Genomic DNA, 24,558 nt, shown 5'->3' on the forward strand with positions numbered 1-24,558 from the left:
TAAGCAGATCTGATATACACAACATTTTGTTAGTAGTCCTCAGCAAAGTATATTTCCAGTTCTTTTTCCATGTCTTATTTGAAACAAAATTAATCATGGCAGCAAAAGTTACAGGCTTGTAGAAGAAGTAACTGGTCAAACATCCTGCCTCTGGTTGTCTAAGTAGCAGTGTGGGTAATTGGTATTATAACTTTGATAAGAGTTATATTTTCTTAAATATCAGGAGGTCTGTCTTATATGAAAGCTAGATTACTTTTCAAGAAGGGGGAGGGAGGTTGGAGGTTTGCTTTGATGTCAGTCACATGACTCCTAAAGAGACTTGCTTCTTTTTTCTACTAACTTATGAAAATAATATCCCACATTTAATCCATAATGTAAATATAATTGTGTTCATGATGCCACTTAAGCAAAACGCTTCTGATTTTCACACAGCTGGCCTATCTGTCTTTTCAGAGATGGTGAATTATGCTTGAGCAGATCACTTGTCAACAACTCTGATAAAATCACTCGGAAGGCTGGCTCTACCATCTTCCAACATTCCGTACAAGGCTGGAAAATCAATTCTTCTTTAGTCCTGGAGATAAGGTGAGTTTCTTCAATAAGCTGAAAACCGTCACATCATGTCCTTAACGAAGTTGGGTTTGGCAAACTTATACTGAACACTCGATTTATGGCTTACATGTAAATATTTAATGGAAAAGTGAATCAGCTATATTTAATGTCCCTCGTGGAAAAATGTAGAACCATAAAAAAAAACCAAAGTCATTGAATAGTCACTTTTTCAAGGATGATGGAATTTTTAATATACTAGCCCATTGTCAATAGAGCAAAGTACTGAGTTAAGTACTAACCTTTGACACGATTTTATGGTATGGCATAAAATGAACATTCATCTCAGGAATCATTTTCTTCCTTTCCCTTATTGAGACTTCAATGTGGTCTGACACTCAGCTACATAGAACAGAGGTTCCTCGACTCCTATTGTGTTTTACATGTAGATTGATTTGATTTATTAAATGGTTATGGTGGTAAGCTCATGTGAAGAAGTGAAGAGAAAGCCAGAAAATAAACTTGCCATAGTTCTGTCTTGTTTTTAGGCAGACAGACATTTTAAGCTAAAATGAATTATTGAAATAAACCGAATGAGTTCTGCTGTTTCAGTTCTAAAATTAATGAGAAAATGGGCTATCCATTCCCTAACATGGAGGGAGAAAGAATCTTATTTTTCTTATACTTTCACTCCATCACTGATTTGGTTAGTATGCTTAAATTAGAGCATTTCTGTAATTCAGAACTTGAGAAGTTTGGGGGAGCATGTCCCTTATGTATAAAATCATTGCTTTTTTTAGTGTTTACAAAATACTAAATATTCATAGATGTGATATTTACATAGAAATTTTGTAATGGTATCTGACTGATTAAAAAGTGAGTGTCTCATTTACTTCTCTGATATATTTGGCCTCACACGATTCCTATATCCTCTCTCTCTCTCTCTCTCTCTCTCTCTCTCTCTCTCTCTCTCTCTCTCTGGCTCCCACATCCAGCTTTTCATTTAAATCTAAAATACCTTAGACATGAACAAATTATTAGGAATGAGGTGATAGACAGACATAACATTAAGTCTCAGGAGTTGATGAAAGAGAAAAAAAAACGTGCTTGATTGAAAAGAAAAGTTATTTACAGTCATGATTTAAAAGAAACTGTGGTCAGGCAAGAAGGGAGTCACTTAAGGTGAGGCTGCTTCGATGATGTAAAGCGTATATAAAACAAAATTATAATAGTTTGATTAGCACGTCTAGCCAACCTTAAAACGCTTCGTGTATGCGAAAATGTAAAAAGCGTATTACTTGAATAGAACACCTTCATAATTAATATCAGTCCATGCATTCCTAATATCTTTCCAAATACAAATGATGTGTGTATTCGTGGGACATTAAATTTACAGTTTACTTTACAATAAGGAATCCCGTGTAAATATAAACTCACTCCAGTGCTTCCTCTGATGCAACTTGTACAAAGCTAATGAAGGCCGCGATTGTCGTTCTGAAGGTGAGCTTTTTCAGCTAAGAGCTGTTCATATGAACGGAATGTTAGTCCTGGCTATGTTTGCACGGTTCCTCTTAACTGGCAAAGAGGTAAACAACGCTACAGTGAACAAATATTGAATAATGTATACAAAGTTGTCATTTGCAAGGAAAGAATAATTTGTAAGTTCATTATTGTGCGATGTGCAAACAGTTCATAAAAATTACAATTGCCTCTGGCAGCAGGGACTATTGAGGATGAATCAGTTTGACACCTGTAATAAAAGATTGAGGATATGAAAATATCTTGTTGTTCAGCTCAGGTTTTACAAGTCTGTGGTTAGTGAGCCTGAGTGCGAGTGGGTGGCTGGATCATGTTCAAGCTTTACAAAATTCTACTTTGAACGTTTTGATTGGGGCCCTGGCATGTAATTGATTTTTTGTTTGTTTGTTTGTTTGTTTGTTTGTTTTAAACAGTTGAATCCCGCTTGAAGACCTTGTTTATTTTTAAATTACCATTATATTTATAATGTCCTGGTGGTATTCCTATTAAATGATTTGTTAATTTACATTAGCATATGTGATAGCCGTGTGGATAGGTTACTTCGTTCTATTTTTAGCTGTGAGGTTTGTTGTGCGCTTCAGCCCGTCTGCTGATTGGTCCGCAGCTTTCATGAACACATCAGCTGGTGAGTTGGGAAGCCATGGCACGGTGAAGAGCGTTGTCTCAGGCGGTTTGAGTCTGTTGTATTTTGAAGTAGTCACCACATTGAAAAAGTTAAAGCTCTTCCCAAGCGTATCCACGATCAAAGTCATTACCTTGTTCTCAAGGCTTCGTTGTGCTGCTGGGAAGATCTTGTTAATATTATTTTCTTAAGAGATGACACGTTTAAGTTTCATCACTTGTGACTAAATCTGTGAACGCTGTCAGCTTCCGTCTACCATCTGGCTCAACCTAGCTCCCGTATTTTGGTTCTTTAGTTTCTCAGCTTTCATGTATTAACAAAACCCTAAGAAAATACGATGCCAAATAAGGATGTCGAAACATACGAAGGCAGGTTTTTTTTCTCTTCCACACAGTCTAGCCAATAATTAGTAAACTATTTTAATTCTTAGTGTAATATTTCTTAAACGTGTAAGACTGGATAATTAAATAAGAGTGCCCATTTATATATGTTTCATCTTTAAAAAAGAGCATATCGTTCCATTTATAGATTTCTTTCATGGAAAATAGCAAAGCAACCTTGCACCGTCTTCTACCTACTGTAAAGGACGGTAATGTTATTCGTAGCTGAAGAGGCTTATTCAGCAGGACCAAACATTCCCACCCAGTGCTTTATTAAGCCTGTCTTTTGATAGAGCAAGTTGTTGAAGATTATATTTTAGTACTAAACATAGCTTGCTTCTTTATGAAGCGCATGATGTGGTTTTGCCTTAAAGATAAAAGTACAAATTTTTGTCATCCAATCCTACCAAATTCATAGCCAAGTGTGAAATAGTAAAGTTAAAAAAAATATTCTCATACATTTTGATATAATTTTAGTTTTCATGTGATGTGAATGTTTAGGATTTCTCTTTTTCAGACTAAAATATCTTTCCCATAACCGTTTTTCTAAGTCCTGAATTACTATGTAATAATAAAAAATCTCATTTAGGAAAAAAAAAGTTATGTAGGTATTTTCTTTCCTTTCATAGGCACAGTAAAGCATTTGGGAATTTCTAAGTTCTTTCCCTTTCCTTTCAGTGAGCTGTGTCATCGTCAATCAGTATGATTTTTTTATTTATACCATGAAATTTAGACACACTGATTCTCTCCTCTCTCTCCTCTACTTACTCTAATAAGCTGAGACGACTTACATTATGATACATATGTTTGTACATAGAACCTAATTTGACTTTCAACTTTTAATGTGTTTCTGCTGTATAATGTGCCACTCGGTGCTTCTGGTGAGACAGACAAGTGCACCTTCAGTGAAATTTCGGTTGCTACAACACAGATCATTGGTACAAAATATCCAGGAAGGGTGGCCTGTGATGGGGGTTAGCTTTATTTAACATTTCACAAATGAAAGCAGTAAGTAGTAAATTAAGCCTCTAAGCCCCTGCAGCTGCTGTTGCGACCAATGCTTGGTATTGAAAGGGAAGTTCTGGCTGAAGATTCAGTTGAGCAAAGTCTGTATAGAATCTTTCCTGTCAGTTTAACAGTTCACAACCCTTTTGGTTTGAGTGAACTTTGTCTGTTTAAAAAAAAACGGTTTCGTGACTAATATTTTCAGTCTCATTGAAAACGAAACGCTTTCAAACTTCTTCATTTGCCCTTAATTTTAAAGCAGCAGCTGTAAATTAGTGTTGGCTTAACTAAGAAGGCGAGAAGGTCTAACCTGCAGTGACAAAATGACAGTTGAAGATCTAAGAAATCTCGTGTCTTTTATTCATTTATTTATTTTTAGTATCAGACACAAACGCTGACTTTAAATATCTGTTAGTGGCTTGGCCACATATTGAGAAAGCTTGGAAAGTTACAGCTTAAATACTAAATACACTTTTGGTGAACTTTGACTCTGTGAGCTCGGAAGTTTAAGCTGGGATTTGCTTTATTTCCCAAGCAATTTTGCTGACTCTGCTGTGAAACAATGTTAAATTCTTACTGTGTTTTAAAGTAAACCATTCACGTCTTTCTGATGAAACCTAAAAGTTTTTCAATTTACTCTAAGAAGAAGAGTGTTTTCCTGTGGCATTTAGATAATTACATTTATGTAACATTTTTCTCCCTCCATACTTTTATCGATTAAGTGATGACTGTTCAGGAGATTCATAGAATTTCTTATGTTCCATTGCATACATAAGATAATAAAATTATTATAGCCTTCTAAAGTGAGAAGAATCTAACCATTCCTTGCTGGTTTCAAAAGTGCTTGTGCTTCTAAAGTCACAGTATTGTTCATTCATAATAATTATCATCACCTTCCCCATCAACAACCTTACTTTCAATAAATTTTCATGCGTAAATTTCAGCCCTAAACTGAGAATAAAATGTTTTTTTTAAGCATAAGGATCAAAACATTCAAAAATCATTTAAAATACTCCAAAGTCTCTTTCTTTTCAGTTCCCAATTTAAAACCGCCCATTCTACATTAAAAAATGTTTTAAAAATTATTTAAATGCTTTTTTACTTTTAGTTTTAATTAGTCTATAATATTTGGATTTTCATTGCTTTAAAAGGTACTTTATTTTTTTAATGGTGCTTTGTAAAAATAAATTGCTACTAACCCCATAACCTGGAATTAGAAGGATTTATAGCATTGGCATATGGACTTAATAGCTGTTTATCTCCTTGACTACTATTTTCTCCAGAAGTTAGTGAGCCTACTCATTTTACCAGTCTGTTTAACGTTCTAAGTAGCGCTCAGACTTTCCCCCTAAGGGTGTGTAAAGTACTGGACTGCTTACTTGTACATCACATTTTGAAATGATTTTGCTTCTAAGTTTCTGTTACCTAGAAAAAGACATCTCTGTAGGAAAGTCCCTCTTGTCAGCTCACAGGCAAGCAAGTGTAACATTCTGATGGTGTGAAAGGGAGTTTCCCTTTTGGATTTCTAAGCTACAGAACCTCCTTTAATACCTGCGGCTCTGACCTACTCCTCTCAAACATGCTACTGCTTTTGAGTCCAATCTCTAAATGCATCTATGTCAGCCTATTTCAGTTTTGTTCAAAGGGGAACGGTAACGTCACCCTCTTTGATGATCTAACCACATCCTTGCTGTTTTTTTATCTTCAAGACAACCTTGTCATATTCGCGCAAACAGAAAGCTGTGTTAAGATATAGGTGTCAAGCTCGTCTCACTTCCCCTCCCCCACCCAGGTAATTAAACGGTAGTTAGTTAATGAGTATGGAAGACTATGGTACCATCTTGATAGTAGATGTTACTATTGGTGGAGAATAACTACATCCTTGCGATGTTTTGTTCTTAGTAATGGAACTTATTCAGTGTCATAGAGCATATACCATATTAGCACAAAAGGAAAGGATGTCTCTTTTATCCTACATACTACTATCAGGCACTGACTTTCTCCCCGTGAGGCTGGAAGCTTGACTTAAGAGCACCCTGGTAAATAACATTTGCTTTCCAACCTCTGCCATGTTTATTTGTCTTTTTTTTTTCTTCCACATGGCTTCTTCTTGCTGTATATTCCTAGCTGTGGAATTGAAAAATCTTAGACTCTTCTGGCAACCTCCAAAGATTTTGTCAATATCATTCTCTCAAAAGCTACTAGATCCTGGTGTATTTCCCTGATGTTCATTATAAACATGAAAGAATGAATCCTTCCAAAGATTTCTCACGAACACGGGCTTCTTTATAGTGTTTTAAAACTGTACTAAATCAACCCTCCATTCCATAATTCAATCACAGGTGCCCCTTTGGATCATTTAAATCTCTCAATATACCTGGGAAGGTAATTTATCACTTTTCTTTGGACAGCTATAATTCAGACTCACCTTTTTTACCAAGCAGGGTGCATGGAGAGACGATAGCTACAAATTGCATAACCTCACAATGTGAATCACAAGCCTGTCAGGACACAGATTGCTTTTCTCACTGCCTACCACCCAGTGACTTCATGTCCGATTCTCCTATTTTAGCACCTTAGAAAAGCAACAGTTAAACACCTTTAAACCACTTTTCCATGACCAGTCAGTTTATTGTGTACAATATTAAGCTTCCGACGTTTAAAAGACAAACAACATTATCAGGTGCATTTTCTCTAAGGCCACATTTCCCCTGATCTCCAGCCAGCTATGACAATTTTCTCGTAGTCTGTCATCTATTTAGAATATGCACACAATTATATTAGCTTAGTATCTTATATCCGATGATTAATCTGCACAATAGATACAGGAAGGGTTAAATTTTAAAAAAGATGGGTATAAAATGCAATGATCAGTTCGAATTTCGTCTCCCTCATACCGTCCTACACAGGAGCATTTGCCTCCAATTTAAAGAAATCAACCCAACAACACAAACAACTAGACTTGTTTAAAAATGTGGAAACATTCTAAATTCGGGGCCCACAGGCAAACACAAACAAACAACCCAAACAGCAACAACAGTGACAGTGAATGTCTAAAGACAAAGAAGACGGTGAGAAAGGACTCTAAGAATCATTAACTATCTCTCATATATACAACGGATGCTGTCTGACCAGGTCTTCTCGGACCGAATCCACATCTTGGACTTGTAAGCATGAACGATAACTTACAGACATTTTTAATGTACCATTTGGATAAACATATTTTGGGAGGATTTGCAATAAAAAAATTAATATTTCTGTCAATGGTCTAATTCAAAGTAATTCAGGTTAATACTCATCTCGTTGTACACTATTAATAAAGACAATGGCTATAGAAAACCGAGAATGCTAGGCAAGGATTGGTACCAATGCTGTTCCTATGAGCAGTATTTTACCTAGTGAAATATTGTTAGGTTTACTTTCAAAAATGGAGTGACTTCCTCACTTTAGCTGTAGATGTATATACTATGTATATTCATGAAACAATTCTAAATTCCTCACACAGGATTTAACACGAATATATTTTCCATAGCGTTTACTTGGTTGATGTGCCAGCTGACAATTTAAGAGCAGTAGTCGCCAGTTTGTAAAGCACACATTGTGGTGCAAATAAGGAGGCAGGTTCTTAGATACGAGGCCCCTAATCTAAAGCTTTGCTTGCATTTCAAATACAGGAAGAACATCCTCCGTTTCCTAGACGCGGAACGTGACGTGTCGGTGGTCAAGAGCAGTTTCAAGCCTGGTGATGTCATACACTATGTGCTGGACAGACGCCGGACACTAAATATTTCCCACGATCTGCATAGCCTCCTGCCTGAAGTTTCACCAATGAAAAACCGCAGGTTTAAGACCTGTGCTGTTGTTGGAAATTCCGGCATTCTACTAGATAGTGGATGTGGAAAAGAGATCGACAGCCACAACTTTGTCATAAGGTGAGCGTCCTGCTGCCCTTTCAGACTACGTGTTCTTCAACATCATTTTACCTAGAATACTGTAAGAAGTGCTCAGATTTCATATCAGCATTAAGACTGATTGGGAATGCTACTGTTTATATGGGATCTCCTTTATGGTGGGGTATCCAAGAAACTCATAATTTGGGATTAGAAATTCCATTACTGTATCATTGAAAGAAGTCGAATACCTTGTCACACTTCATAAAAGATTTTAAAGATATGGGCAAGAATAAGTTAATTACATTAGTACTTACAGAGACAGTCAATAATTCCTCATACTTCTTTTAATCTTTAATGTTTGGTTTCAGATCTCTGATTAGGGACTGAGATGCATGTTTTACATATCAAAGCAGACCTGGCCTCCAGGTCCTACCAATATCCTTCAGTCCCTACCTGGCTTACCAGGCCCTCAAACCTGAACTTTCCAACCAAGGGGCTCTGTTCCCCTTCCATAGAGGCTCTTCCTTATGTAATCCAACATTTTGCTCTCTTTCTCTCTCCCCTTCTCCTCTTTCCTCTCTCCTCTCTTCTCCTCCTCGCCCCTTCCACTCCCCCTCTTCTCTCTCCCTCCCTCTCTGTCTCTCTTGTTCTCTCCCTCCCTCTCTCTGCCTGTCTCTGTCTCTGCCTCTCTCTGTCTGTCTCTGTCTCTGTCTCTGTCTCTCTCTGTCTCTGCCTCTCTCTCTCTCTCTCTCTCTCTCTCTCTCTCTCTCTCTCTCTCCTTCTCTCTTTCTCTTCTCTTTCCCCTAACTCTGACATCTTTCCTGAAGGCAACTTTCCTGGCCTTGGTCTACAGGGCCAGTGAACTGACCCTGCCCATTGTTGCATCTTCCCAATAACCTTGCCTTTACCATAATCTAACTCTATAATCTAATTGGGCATTAGTTGGCTCATTTTGCCTGCGGCTGAGAAATAACCTACCATTTAGTTTTACGCAACTTAATTTGTTGACTGATGATAACTATGTAGTGCGGTCACGGACATAAATAAACTTTACTATTCATTATTAATCACTTCGCAGCTGCAAGGGAGCTAAGTCTGTGAGTTAGTATCTACTCCCCTGGATCAAATTGGCTTTATTACTCCTTATTTGTTCTATTGTAATTATATGTTAACAAGTTTAGTTTTCTCACATAACTGACCATGCTCATTTGGTAGTTGACATATCATGTGTTTGGTTAACCTTTTATTAACTTACAGAAGTAAGTAACATATCATATCTAAGGACATGAAGCAATTTTTAATGTCCATTTCTAGTACCTGTAGAGTTTTTCTTATGTCTTATATCTTTCGGGAAAATGGTGAATGAATGAAACAGTAGAGTTAATATGTGAAGAATGGATATACAGCTTGAAGACAGTGACCACAGAGAGCTTTAAACACAATTTCTTGGTGAAATACCATTGTGAAGAATACATAAGGATTTCAAACTTTCTCATACTTGTAAGGTCACAGGGCAGCGAAAATAAGTCAGTACAGGGGTCAGCAGGTGATATCAAGAGGTAGATTTCAATGGTGATTAATCCTGAAGACAGTTGCTCCAAACAGGCCTCTCTTATTGAGGGAATCTGAGCATATGGATTGCATAGTAACTAAGCTGGCAGATTTAGCCTATTTTGGATGCTGATAAGAAGACTGTTTTCTATGTGATAAATGCCTGTCATCAGTATTGATTACTTTTATATCAATTCATGGAGGTCGCTTTCTTTCCTGGCTTTGCTACTCATTCTTACTGATGTTTTTATTATTATTATTATTATTATTATTATTATTATTGTAAATAAAACCAACATATTGTTATTAAAGCTTCAAATTCTTTTTCATGGCAGACCTCAGTGGGAAAGATTACAGTTACCATAAAGTGGCCATGGCTTTCACTGTCTGCTGTTTCACTGTCAACACGTCAGCAATTTCTATAAACAATAGATATATTCAAATTGAAAGATTTGGTATAGACTCCACAGTCAGCTCATGAAAGGGCCAGACGAGACCCCAGACACAATGTGGACTACCACTGGTGGACATCAACCAGTACTTTCTTCTTTCCTTTGCCAGGCACATCCCTCTGCTGTCACACCCAAGACCAATTAGGACCTGGTCCTTAACTGGTCTCTCTAGTTGCATGCTCACTCCCTTATTCTGACAATAGGCTCCACCTTAATTCCAGCATCTGAAACACTACTACTGTTCAAATCTGTCTCTGTATGTTTGTCTCTGCCTCTAAAAGAAATTTAAATATGTATATGTACATCCATCCGTCCATCCATACATCTTTGTTTTCGCTAATTTCCATTTTATTCTATTCATTCATTTTTTTGAAGTCTCTTTTGCTGCTGCTGTTTTAATTGTTGTTGTTGTATTTCAAGACAGGGTTTCTCTCTCTCTCTCTCTCTCTCTCTCTCTCTATGTGTGTGTGTGTGTGTGTGTGTGTGTTCATATATATGTATATTGAATTCAATTACAGACACACGCACAACCTAAAATTACAGGAAGCTATATGACTTGGTCTGATAATTCTCTTTATAAAAGCCATTGACGAACAAAACCCCATGTCAAGCAAATCTATGCCTTCATTCACAACTAGATATTATGCAAATTTGGCTTTGTCATGGAATATCTTGGTTTCCCCATCTATGTTAATTGCTGAATATAGTAGCCTGGGCTGGCATTTGTGTTCTCCTAGGGTCTGTAGGACATCGGCCAGGATCTTCTGGCTTTTACAATCTTCTGGTGTAATTCTGATAGGTCTGCCTTCATACGTTACTTGACCCTTTTTTCTTACTGCTTTTAATATTCTTTCTTTGTTTTGTGCATTTGGTGTTTTGACTATTATGTGATGGAAGGAATTTCTTTTCTGGTCCAATCTATTTGGAGTTCTGTAGGCTTCTTGTATGTTTGTGGGCATCTCTTTGGGTTAGGGAAGTTTTCTATAATTTTGTTGAAGATATTTACTGGCCCTTAAAGTTGGGAGTCTTCACTTTCTTCTATACCTATTATCCTTAGGTTTGATCTTCTCATTGTGTCCTGGATTTCCTGGATGTTTTGGGTTAGGAGGTTTAAGAATATAAGGGAGAAACTCTATATACATAGATGTCTTTCTAGGGCAAAAGATCACAGAACTGGTATCTCTTGTCTTTATTGCAACTTGCTCTTTTTCACAAAAAATATGAAGAATTCTGTTGACTGACTCTTCCTTCTCATGAAAACATTTTCAAACTCACAGTATTATAGTTTCTCACAGTATTATAGTATAAATTTGTAAAATGTAAGTTATGAAACAATTTTATAAAGTTGAATTTACATAAATTTAGTGTTCTTTGGCCTAGAGCTAGTCTACAGAAAAAAGGCTAATATATATGTGAATATTTGAAGTCTTTTCATAGCTGATTTATTTTTCTAAGTTGCTCTCATCTCTGTTATAATATTCCCTTAAGGTCACAGAATTTTTAAAGATGATAATAAAACTGGGGCAATTCTATTGGGAGGTACAAGTCACCTATATATTAAGTTAACATTGAACAAGGGTTTTAAACAGCCTTTCAACATACAAATAATTGACTGCTCCTTGGGTATTTAAGTTGGTCAAGACCCTTAACTCTAGTCCTTTAGAAACATTTCTATTCCTTGTCAAGTTAGGCTTACTTAGTATTTAGCAGGAATTTAATAATGATAAAGCTTTATTTGTATTATTTAGAAAATAAGACATATTTTAAAAGGAAATAAAAGAAGCGTCTTATTGACTTCCTCTCTTGTTGTGCACATTTTTATTAATTTAAAGAATAGAAGTCAGTGCACTCCAATTCAGGGTATACTATGAAAACATTAAGATTTTTCTGATTTCCCAAAGGGAAAAAAAATTACACGACTATTCTAGAAACAGTTTTAAAAGTCCTCATTTTGGAAATATCTGCATTGGATGAAGAGGGCAGTTAATTTAATAGCAGTTCAGTTCATTCCTTTTGGTCTTTATTGTGCTAGGAATTTACAGGGAAGCCATTTGTTATACTCTAAGGAATATTTGAAGGGACATATTTGGAACCTGATCTCAATACTTGGAGAAGGAAAATAGTAATTTATTAAATGAAACAATAAAGAAGACATTAGCAATTATTTACCATGAAATACCAGCTGGTTTTGCCCACAATCATATCAGTTAAAATCTATTATTCTGAATAAGAAGAAAAGAAAAGAAAGACTAATAGATGAGAAGAAAAAATCGTTATCACTTGTGAATAAAGACAGTAGCCAGTGGGTATGTCATGCTGTGTCCTGCACAATAAGAATGAGAATTCATTCAAACTAGTGCCCTGCTCTTGTGTCGGCCCCTGTGGCTGAAGAAGCTGGCTCTTCTAGTAGCCACACTAGTTCTGCTTTGATATTATTTGAAATACCTAGGAAAATGAAAATAAAGAATTATGTCAGAAGATAAATGACCAAATGTAATCATATTTTCCCATAGAACGTGAAAGTAAATTGAATTCACCCCAAAGACACTGATGTGTGCTTGATAAGTGAGAGATGTGGGCATGAGAATTTAAAATACACAGGCCAGAGATAGAGATAATGACAATCTTAATGAAAAAGAAGGAACTTCTCTACACTTTTAAATTTGGTTACATTTTGCATTTCCATCTTTCACTTAGTATATTTCTTTCTTTTTCTTTTTAACAGACACATTATAGTTACTCTTAGATATCCTGATTCTGGTCATAATCCTTGGAATAGTAAATGCTCATTTGTTTCTTGAACAAGAACAATCATTTGATAATATCTTAATCACCTCTCTGAATTCTTGCTGCTAAGTTGTTGTCCTCTCTGTATATTATGATTCAGGGGCACTCCACAATCCCTCTGGACCTTTGTTGTTGTGTCATTAGACAACAGTGACATTCTTTTCCTTAAATGTCCAGAAAATTATTTGTTTAAAGTTTATTGAAAATTTCATTCTTCAATAAAAGAATTCCCTGTCTATATTGAAATGGGTAGGATTTTTAGACTGTTTCAGACAAATGGCCCACATGTTGATGCCTTGTATACCTGCTGAGCTGTCCAAAGTTAGTTGAGTGGTTTCTTTGAATAGGCCAGTCTGTGGTTCCAGTTTCTTTACTTGTTTCCAAGTATCCCTAGTGGGTAATAAGTTTGTTGAGAGAGAGGTGAATTATGTCTACTTTGCTTGCATAGGACACTAGTTAATTTAGTGAATTCTTAAGATTGAATTTGCCTAAGTATCAGGTTTAGCTTGACCCTGGCTTTAAAAATAATAACACGTTTTAAAGATAAATCTTTCCATTTGTATTAAGAAATCAATTGACATCTTCCTTAGCTATGCATTATAGTGTATAGCATAGAGTAATATTCTGCTTCAAGTAGTTTTCTGCCGGAGTGGTAAAAAGGGGAAAGTAAATGGTATAAGTGTCTTTATTGTGAGCTGACACTGACTATAAATCTGAATATCTCTACAAATTTTCTGATAAGCAATAGAATGCATCAGAGCACATAATTTTATTTTTCTGAAAACAGAACTCACAGTACCGATTTCTACAATTAATTAATCCATTGCTTTAATGGTAATTTCAGATAAATTTTGGACAAAAGGAACCCATGATCAAACCATTACATGATGTTTGAGGTACAAAAATTAAAACATGAGAGTAGAAAAATAAATTAAAAATTAATGACAGACTTTGATGTTCTTTTGAGTGCCATTTTTCATTAGTTGTTTGAGAGTTTTCCTGTGTGTTTTGGTCATATCTAGCACTCCCAATCTCTTCCCAGACCCACTCAACTTTGCGCGTCTCTTTTTATTCTTTAGGACTAATATAAGACAAATATTGACGTGTGTCCTTATACTAAAGCATGTCTGATGTCAGTGACTACACTCTTAGAGAAAACTGCCTTTGCCTCCCCTAGCACTTAGCAAATGTCCACAACCTTACTGCTATGGGACTGTGAGTGTAGCTTTTTTCTGAGATGAATTACTTCTGTCTTGAGCTCACACAAGTCTTTTGCATGCTCCTGCATGCATAATAAATCCATGTATATGGCTTCCTTCCTGAACACAGAAGATAAAGTGTCACCATACTCACCCACCTCCTCTGGATTTTACAGTAAACTCCTTCATCCACAATGGTCCATGATAGATGGTAGGGTGGTATGTTACCTGTGCTCCCTAATGGATCAAGCCTTCTGAAGTCTCTTACTCTCATGTCCTTGGCCAGTTGTGGGTTACCGTATTTAATCACACACTACTACACATAGAAGTGTCTGAGATGAGGGCTGAGAAATGTATGTATCTAGGAATCTGTGGGTACAACAATAATTCATTAAGATTCTGTTTAATACTATGTCCATTTAGTAGGAAAATATCTGTAAGTTCTCCCCTAAAGTTTGTGAAAAGTCTAGCCGGAGGTTCTTGACCCAATAACCTTTCATTCTTATGGAGCAACTGAATGTTCAACCTATCCCTATACTAGAAGTTTCATAATCATGTATGTTTACAGTGAAAGGAAGGAGAAAATAAGTAATAAATATATATAAACCCATAAATCTAACAAAACTGTTCAGTGCACTCTGATTAATGTTCCTTCATGAGCAAAACTCATGATACTTGGTCCATGATGCCTTAGTAAACACATCTTACATTTCAGCAAAGAAATCTTGATTAGGGCAAAAAGAAGTCAGTCTCTGCTACAATTTGGAAATATCTCAGCCTGACAGCTCCTCTGAGAGAGATGTCCAATGAAGGAATAAAGGCCCTGTGGCAACATCTATTCTGTCATTTTTAGCAGAAGGAAGAACTAATTATTTGAATCAGACACTGATATACCAGTTGTGTGCTGAATCTACATCCCCCGTCCTTGTTGATAAAAGCAACTGAAAGAGTGAGATGAAATATTGTTTCAGCTTTACTTCTCGGAAACTGACTCCTGAAAGATTCATAGAGATTCTGCTCACTTTATTAAAACTACTGTAAGCTAGGCTTGGTGTCTATGATGTTCTGTATTGTAGGTACTTACTGTGACCTATACAAAAGAATTCAGTTCTTAGTATGATTTCATCTCTAATGTTTTCTTTTCCTCTTGAGGATAAGTACTTCTGTTGTTCAAGAAGCATTTGTGGCTCTAATACTGTCAAGTACAGTGAGGCTTAATTTGATCCTTTATAGCTTTTTTATTATCTAATAAAAGAAACATCACAAACATTGGGCTTGGTAAGGTTACCTAGAGTGCTAACATCAATAGTAGAACTTTGTGCAAACAGAAATAAGGGATATCTAACACCGAGATTTTAAAATATTGAAATATTTTTCTTTTAATATTTAAAGTATTAATAAATTTTATGTGACTAGAAATTATGTTTAAAATTTTGCTTTAAAACATTCTTGACATTTCTTAAAATTACATTGACTAGAACCCATCAATTTTATATTATTCTTGTAGCCATTCAGAAGAATCTGTTAGACAGGAAAACACTAGTTTATTTTAGCAAAAACACTAATATAGCAGGTATAACACAATGCTTCTTAGTCACAAAATAATACTTGGTATGTGGTTCAGTCAAAAGCAGATCTCATTACAGAACTGAGAGTCCACGTTCCATTTTCCAGGAGACTGAGACTGGGTAAGGTCAGGGGTAATCACCAAAACATAATCTCTGAAGACACATGGCAAATCGAAGTGTGTTCTCGTGTCTCTTTTCTATTGTTTTAAAGAACAAAGAAAGGCTTATAAAATGTTCTAGAGAAATAAGGTGTGATTCTATTACTCAATATGGCTATACAACCTCAGAATTTTACCTCGTCTATGAGATACTACAGGATCAGTTTAGAAGAGGAGCTGGATCATCAGCCTTCCGATACCCTAAGCATATGGTTTAGGTATCAAATGATAACGCTCTATATTAACAGAGTGCCATCAAACGACCTAGGTCAAACCAACCAGAACACAGCAGACATACATTCAGCTACAGAATTACTCATACTACTGAAAGTCATTTGCTTTTTCAAAGTGCTGTACACTAACAGAATCCAGATAGCGTGGTTCCTGCTATGCTTAAAGTATAGCAGTGGAACATATTTTTAGCCACTATATATGAACTCAGATGTAGATTTCAGTGTTTTATAGCCAAATCTAATTCAGCTAAATGTAAGTTCGGCACCACACAAATGTTTATGACAACAGAAGCCTCTCATTAGGTTAAAATATATAGTTGTTTCAAAGCTTGTATTATCCAATTTTTAAGATATTATAGGTAGATACAATGACTCCTATGGTGTGATCCAAGTTTAATCTTGATGATACTGATTAAAGTACCCGGTCTTTTCATTTTTATTTTGTGTCTTCATGAGACAAGCTTTTGTTTAGCTAGGCTGGCCTTAGACATGTTCTGGAGCTGAGGAAATCCTTGACCTGTTGGTCCTGCACCTTCCTGGACTTAAGTGTTTGGGTTATAGATGTGTGTTTCATACTCAAATCAGTTTTCAGCCTTCCTGGACTTGAGTTTCCATGTCAGAGCCTGAGATTAGTGTGGTATTATTTATCTCTATGAAGAATGCTATAACTTGACTAGTCACAGGAAACAGAATTATAAAATTATCTTCCCTTCCCAAAACAAAAATGCTGTTTAACCCTCCCTCCCAATCTTTATGTATGTAAATAAATGTTTTACAATTTTGTCAATCTAGAGTTTACAGCAAAACTAATTGTTTATATTTTACTCTATGTAAAATAGGGTTAGAAATTAACCTTTGCCACATATTTATAGTTCACTTTCAATTCCTTCTTTTCACTTTCCAACCATGTGTTTCCTACATTCCGAAAGATTAAGTGAGTGATGGAAGTTATTTTGGGGTTTTCATAAAAATTTCCTAATAAATAAGAGATCTGAATTTAAGTAATACATTTAAACATTTCTGTTCAAACAATATGTTCAAATAATAATTTGAGTAGTGAATTGAACTTAATAAATAAAGCCATAAAGTGATTTAAAATTTTCTAAATTTAAAAACAACTGATGTGAACACATAAACAATTGCTAACTGCATGCTGACACACACTTTCTGTAGGTTCTGAGTGATGAGTATAGATTTCCACTTTTTGCTAATTTATTCCTTACTACCTTTCTTTATCCAATCTACCCTTTTCTTATCTTGACCCTAAGTCATTTTCTTTTTATTTACTCACTTTTCTTTAGTAGCCCCTGCCCCCACCTCGTGCCATGACACTCTTTCTGACGATACCTACCCAATGGCACAGTCAGGCAGAGTTCACTTTACAAACAAAACAAAACAAACAAACAAACACAAAAACAGCTTGAAGATGTAACAAAACGTTTGACCTTAAATTGTAGTTCAGAGCTCCAGGAACAACTGGACGCTTGCTACCCATGTGCAGTCTCAGAACCAGAGCCAGACTGCTGAGTCAGCATGTGTGTATTTCTGTTTTCGTGTGGTTCTTGAGACTGACTCACAGCATACTGTTCCCAAGCTGGAACATCTCATCAGATCTAGTTTCTCTGACCTGGGTATTGAGGATTTGGTAGTAAGACGGGTACACTGAATCATACCAGAGGATCGAATAGATCACTAGGATAAAAGTAAACCTGATCAAATTTAGCTTGGACTAAATCTGTTCACATACAATTTATACAATACCGAGCTTCAAAATTAGTCAGAGAGGTTCTCGGTATTGTACATTATCCTCCATAATATTCACCAAAAGAGTGATGAGTTCTAAAGTCAAGTATAAAGATGAATGTGAAAGTAATATATAGATATATATCATTTTTACAAAGTTATTATAGTTCTTTTAGGTCTATGTGTGTTTTGTCTGCATTTGTATCTATGCACCATCTGCCTTTAGTGTCCTTGAAGGCCAGAAGAGGGCTTCAGATACCACAGACTTGGGTTTCAGTGTGCTGTGAACGGCCACAGGAGAGCTGAGAATCAAGCATGTGCCTCCTGAACGAGCATCCAGTTGCGTTCTTATCCCCTGAGCTCTCTCTCCACCCCATGTATAAAATTAAACTGCAAGAACCGTGCCCAACAACGAGGGCAAAGGGAAGCTCAGTGACTACATGTGTATTCTTATTGTCCAATATAAACCGCAGACACTTTAGCCAAGTTTATCAAACGTGTATAAAGTTGATCCTGGAAAGCAAATCTGAGTGAGACTGAAGAAGAAATGAAGAATGTTATCTGAGGGGAGACATGAATGATGCTTCAGTGGAGATGAATCAATAGAATAAGAACATGTAAGTGTAGATTTAAATGGTTAAGGGATATGTGTCCAGGGTAGTCTGAAGAAGCATGGTAATGATGATCTTTCTTTCTAAGAAGGGGGATGATCCACAAGTTTTGATTCTCCGCTGGTGGATAATGTATGACAATTTCAAATCACACTATTGCCCTTCCTTCACTGCATGCTACTGTTTATAGAGAAAAAATAGATGCTTTGTAGGAGAAACAGAACAAAATGTCCTTGTAATTGCAAAGAATGTCTTTAATTCTTTCACGCATGTGCACACTTCTCTTAATGGCAAATAGGAAACAGCGAAGTGTGCAACCCAGAGGTGGCCCCAGAAAATGACAAGGATATGTAAAATTCTAGCAACAACTTGCATTTTAGAGATGATGGTGTCTCACATAATTTTTACACACACACACACACACACACACACACACACACACACATGTTATTTTTGGCTAATATAATTTTCATAATCTTTTTGCTCAATGGAACTGTACAGCTTCGAAATAATTATCTAATAGGTTTTATCTACTGAGTCTAATTATAAAATTTGTGCTTTATGTGTGAATCAGAATTTAATTTTATTATGACCAACCATTTTTCATTTTAACATTGGTCAAAAAGAAGTTTACTGTGCATTGCTGAGTGGTATGAAATGGTTAATTTTTGTAATTATGTCAGTCCTAAGGAAAATGATTTTCAACAAGAAATAGTAATGAAAATGGAATACGAACATTATTTAAAACATGCTTAATAATTTCTAAAAACGAAGATTACATACATATATATTAGTAGTGATTTTAAAAATTAATATATGTAGTAAAAGATTCACTATTATTCATATCTCAGGAAAACACATTCAGATATGTAAATAGATAGAATTTTCCCAAAATCAAGTTAATAATGTCTTCTAAGAACCATAAAATTATTCATATTTGACTATTTTAGTTATATAGATTCCATTTTGTTTGAGCAGAAAAGAATTGTTACAGTGTATGAAAAGGAATTAAGAAATCACTGGACATGACTGTTGTTCCACATGTAGAGAAAAAATTATGAAGTAGACGAACCAAGAATAATAAAATAACCAATGTTTTCCAGGGCCAAGAGATATCATGTGAACTTGGGGTTACTTTTCTTTTGGTTCATGATGAAGATTACATGAAAAAAAGTTGCAAATTTAGAAGTAGATGCTGAAGAAAAATTATGTGATATTAATTACTTGCATGACCTTTTGAAATATCCCAAGAAAAATCTGTATAGTTCCTTGGAATTTAGGTTTAATTTTTTTTATTATATTTGTAATTACTGTTAACACAAAGGAATAGAATCAGAATGCTAGAAATAAGCATCTATAAATGGAAAGACAGCACTATTAAAGTGGTTTATAAAAGAGCCCTTCAATAAGGGTGACTAGAGGAAGCAAGCTTGAATTTTAGGTCAGAGTTGAAAAGAACAAAGAAAACTGAGCTTGACAGCATGATTCACCATGGCACAAAATTTCTTCTTGGACACAAAGTACTACCAAATGCCCAGTTTACTAGTTCTTCCATAGCTTTAAAAATATGGTTTTGGTTTTTATTTAAAGCTAACAGATTCACCTATTATACATGGATACTATATTTAAAAGTTTTGATCCAAAGTCAAACAAAAATTTTCAGTACATGTTAGCTTTGGATTTTTAAATAATTTTCTGCCAAAGCATGAAAAGTTGTGCCGAAGTAGATTTATTGACAGAAACGAATCTCTACTTTCAAAGAGATCAGAATCTAGGGCAAGGGCAGAATCTCATGAAGTAGTCATATGTAAGTTGTTGTGTAAAACAGTACTCACAGGACACAGCAAGGATAAAGTAGAGGAAGAGGACAGGTGTATTTAAGGGGGCTATGTCTGAGTTGAATTGTGAAGAACAGCTGATAAAGAAAAAAGGGACGACAAGAAGAATGATGCAGTCTTTGTCAATATCCATGGACAGGGAGAGTGGTTTTAGTGTGTGTCCATGCAAGAGTATGTTGATTAACGAGATCTCTTAAGACCAATAAAAGGTGGCAGGACTAGAAATACAGAGCAAAAAGCCCTAAGAAGATTAACCTTTATTTTGCACATGCTCTGGGAAGACATTCATCAATACAATTATAGGAGAAAATGTGGGGGTCATGAAGATGTTTGAGCCAATAACTCAATTCACTCAAAGGAAATACAATTGATTCAGGCTGAGAATGAATTATCATACGGTAATCATTGGTATTGGGATAGCAAATTGATTTGATTTTTCTCAAATTTAAGAATATTTGCATATATGCAAGGGGTTGTTTTCAGGATTGGATCCTTGCATAAGCATAGACACTTACATCTTCCATACCACCTTTTAGATATCGCCTGAAGGTATTTCTAGGAAAATTAGCAGAGCGTAGCACTTGACTGTGATGCATCATTTACAACATCATGAGGATATCAAATGGCTTGCAGAGTTCAGAAAATTTTGGCTTTGTATTTGAGGGTTGTTCAAAAGCCTCAGGTACCAAGATGAGGGAAGGACAGAGGGACAGATGTGGGGAGAGAAAATAAGAAAAATATAATTGGCAGGAGGAGTATGAAACTCTAAGGAAAGGTTAGACGATTTTATGACAAATATTAAATATAGGTTGTTCATGGGGAATTTGAATGTGTACTACATGAGCCTTAAGCTACATTACACACAGGCCAATCTTGTACACTTCTTCACAGAACCAAAAGTTTAGGGCTTCCTTGTATATAGTATATTGACCAAAGAACAACATAGCCATCTTTCTAATCAAATCCCAACAGTATTTTTGACTAAAACACAGACTAAAAATGCTTGGAACTTTAAGTGGTAAAGATAAGTCAGGATTGCTCTACATTGAGAAACATTAACTGTGTGCTTACTATGAAAGTAAGGACATTTCTAATATATATATATGTATATATATATTATATATATATATATGTATAAAATTGGTAACACCATGATGGACAGAAGGAAGAATACTACTTTTATGTCTGATACTTTCAATGGTAGCAGTAATTCCACAGAGTGTGGACTGAAACTATAAAACTTTATTTTTAATCAATGAAACCCGAAGTTAAAACCACCAAGGTGATATGTATATGGTTGAATAGATTTTTTTCTGTTGTGGTATATGTTCTAACCATAAGACTTGTCTTTCTGTTAAGTTCTTACTGTGAACAAAAGATACATTTAAATATGTTAAAAAACAAGTGACCGGGAAACCCATGGACTTTAAGTGTTTTAAATCTTAATCAAAATTAGACAGCAATTTAAGTCAAGTACTTGTGTATTACCTCTCTGATTTAACATGGATTCAGATTAAGCCACAGACATTTTCAAATAATTATAAGGAAAATAAATTGTGTCTGCTTATTCTGTCTGTGTTTAGGAGCCTAATGAAGGCTTGCAGTACAAATATATCATAAAGTGATTATTCAGCATGGGTATTCAATAAGCAGATCGTATCCTTTGCATTACTTCTGATTATTGCACAGTACATTTGTGTCGTGATCATCCTACGTGCCCACAGGAGATGCCAGTATTTATAATTAGCTGTCCTATTGTGCTATGCTGGACAACCACTAGCAGGAAATAACAGTTGAGAGCATAGTCATTTGAGAACAAAGAACTCTGGATTCTACCTTTGGCACAGCAGTTAAACGTAGTGTAACCGTGAACAAACGAGACAATGCACGTTGGGATTCATTTTCTTGACTCAACTAATGAGGAAGTTGAACTCAATGGCCTTCTGAACTCATTTCTGACTCTTAAACCCTGTGACTATAGTTTCTATGATTCACGGATATCTTTGGAAACAAGGCCTGTGGGCTTACATTGTTTAGAAATTTTGCCTTCTTGTTACCACCGTTTATAGCCAATTTTTCCCCCGTCAGCGAAGTTGTGGAAACAACACATATTGCTACAGTCCCTAATCCAGTTTTTGTTTCTGTTGGCTCAGAAATGTCGCCTTCCTTCTGATGAATGCCTGACAGCTGCCTAAGATGTAAAATCAGGATATGATCACATCTGTTTAGATCGGGAAAAACAATCCCAGCATTCAATGATTCGTAGAGATGTGATGTCAATGTGATGAGATCAGGTTCTAGGGAGTTCATAAATTATATGAGAGGTGTAAAGAAAAACCAGTAACTACAAGGATTACCGGAAGAAAGAGAAGTAGTTGAACAGCCTCGTCACACGGGGTAACTTTAGGGAAAAGACCCTGGCTGGCACTTTTCTTGGGGGTATCACCTGGTTCCTGTATCTGCTACTTTACTGACAACCATTAAAATTCCTGGAAGTATAAAACGTAGTTGTGAAATACCACTTGACTCATCTATTACTAGAAATGTAAAAATATGAAATAACAGTCAGCAAGATGTCAGATAATTCAAAGTAATTACCTTGAAGAGGACTTATGAGAATCATGCTTTTGAGAAAAATTCGGATTATTAGAATGTTTTCCACATTTTATGGTCTCATGTGAGTGTGCATGTGTGCATGTGTGTCTCTGTGTGTGTGTGTGTGTGTGTGTGTGTGTGTCTGTTTGTGTGTCTGTTTGTGTGTGTGTCTGTGTGTGTGTCTCTGTGTGTGTCTCTGTGTCTCTGTGTCTGTGTGTGTCTGTGTGTGTCTGTGTGTCTCTGTGTCTGTGTGTGTCTGTGTGTGTCTCTCTGTGTGTGTATGTGTGTGTGTGTGTGTGTGTGTGTGTGTGTGTGTGTGTGTGTGTGTGTGTGTGTGTGTGTGTGTGTCTGTGTGTTTGTGTGTGTGTGTCTGTGTGTGTGTCTGTGTGTGTCTGTGTGTGTGTCTGTGTGTGTCTGTGTGTGTCTGTGTGTGTGCACACATGTACCTGTAAAGTAAATAGATTAGCCTGTGTGCACTGAATATGAATCCAGATCTTTAAGAATGTAAAAATACTAGCTGTAATTGAAAAAGTTCATTTTAAACTATGAACACTATACATAAAGCTATAAAGGGTAAGAAGGACTGCATTTACATAGGAGTTTCCACACAAAGAGATTGAGCACTGCTTTTCTGCTATGACTTATTTTCTATTTAAATATGTCTACATGACAGTGATAGAGGTATATACACATATGTGTCTGCGCCCAGACATCAGAGGCATTGGGTCCTCCTGAGACTGGAATTACAAGTGCTTGTGAGCCACTTAGGATGGATGCTGGGAACTGAACTTGGGTTCCTGCCAAGAATAGCAAAGTTCTTAACTGCTGAGCCATCTATCCAGCCCAAAGAACTGCTTTTTAATTAAGTATTGGATTTTTGAGATTTCATGAACCATAGTTTTATGTATTCATTCCTGGACTATAGCCCTCTTGTGGATACTGTATTGATTGTTTGTGTTTGTTTCTGTAAGGTAGAATATATTATTTAAGTACAGAAAACCATTTCCAATTTTAAGTTGGGAGATAAGTTTGGGGTTCAAAGTGTTTGATCCAGGGCATAGTTTAAGCCCCACTTTCCAAGTTTTGCAAATCAATGGGACATCTTTTTGCATTAATAAAACATGATCACTAATTGTTCATCAAATATGTGATTTTAAGAGCTCATTAATTCATACATGTACCATCTGGTACAAGGTAGCAACTGATTCCGTTATGTTTAGTGATTTACATAAATGATCAAACAAACAACAAGTCATGAGTCAAAACTATGGATAGCTCATAAAAGACTGCAGTTAAATTTTGCACAAAGATTCACAAATGGAAGCATAGTATGATAGCGATTCAAGTTTAAAATATAAGCAATTATTCCATTACTTTGTCACATTTACACAGCTAGTGTTTTATTCACTCAATGAGCTGTTACAAAATATCCCTGACTACCCAGCTTTAGGAGGCTTTGCGAGTACTGCAGGTATAAAAACGAAGATGCATGTTATTTGGAGTTTCAATCTTATAGGAGGAGTCATATATGTAAAGAGGAATAACATAGCAGTAATACCCTGACAGCTTTAATTGAAATAGAATAGGACCTAATTCCAAACAAGACAGAGCAATCCCTTATAGAAAGGAGATTTCTGTATGTGATTGTGATTCTGGTAGGGAATGCAAAAGGAACAGCACTTCAAACCCCCACATTTCCTCATCTACTTGCTTTCATTTTATAATTAATATTAATTTTACAAATCAACAGTGTCCCTTGCTAGCTGTGCTTTATACATGCCATGTTAACGGAATATTGTGCAGGAGCATAACTTTTTTTAAAAATCATTTTTAGT

At 35.8% G+C, this 24,558-nt stretch overlaps 1 protein-coding gene across 1 annotated transcript in view; it reads left to right on the plus strand.

The window, feature by feature from the left end:
* The window catches only part of St8sia4 (ST8 alpha-N-acetyl-neuraminide alpha-2,8-sialyltransferase 4), an 89,822-nt gene that overhangs the window by 6,150 nt on the left and 59,114 nt on the right, over positions 1-24,558 (plus strand). Inside the window, exons 2-3 of the mRNA XM_032901698.1 lie at positions 454-585; positions 7,770-8,027. Of these exons, the coding sequence (XP_032757589.1) occupies positions 454-585; positions 7,770-8,027 (390 nt within the window). The remainder of the gene's footprint in view (positions 1-453; positions 586-7,769; positions 8,028-24,558) is intronic.

This window comes from Rattus rattus, chromosome 4 (assembly GCF_011064425.1).
Source record: "Rattus rattus isolate New Zealand chromosome 4, Rrattus_CSIRO_v1, whole genome shotgun sequence".
Lineage (NCBI taxonomy): Eukaryota > Metazoa > Chordata > Mammalia > Rodentia > Muridae > Rattus > Rattus rattus.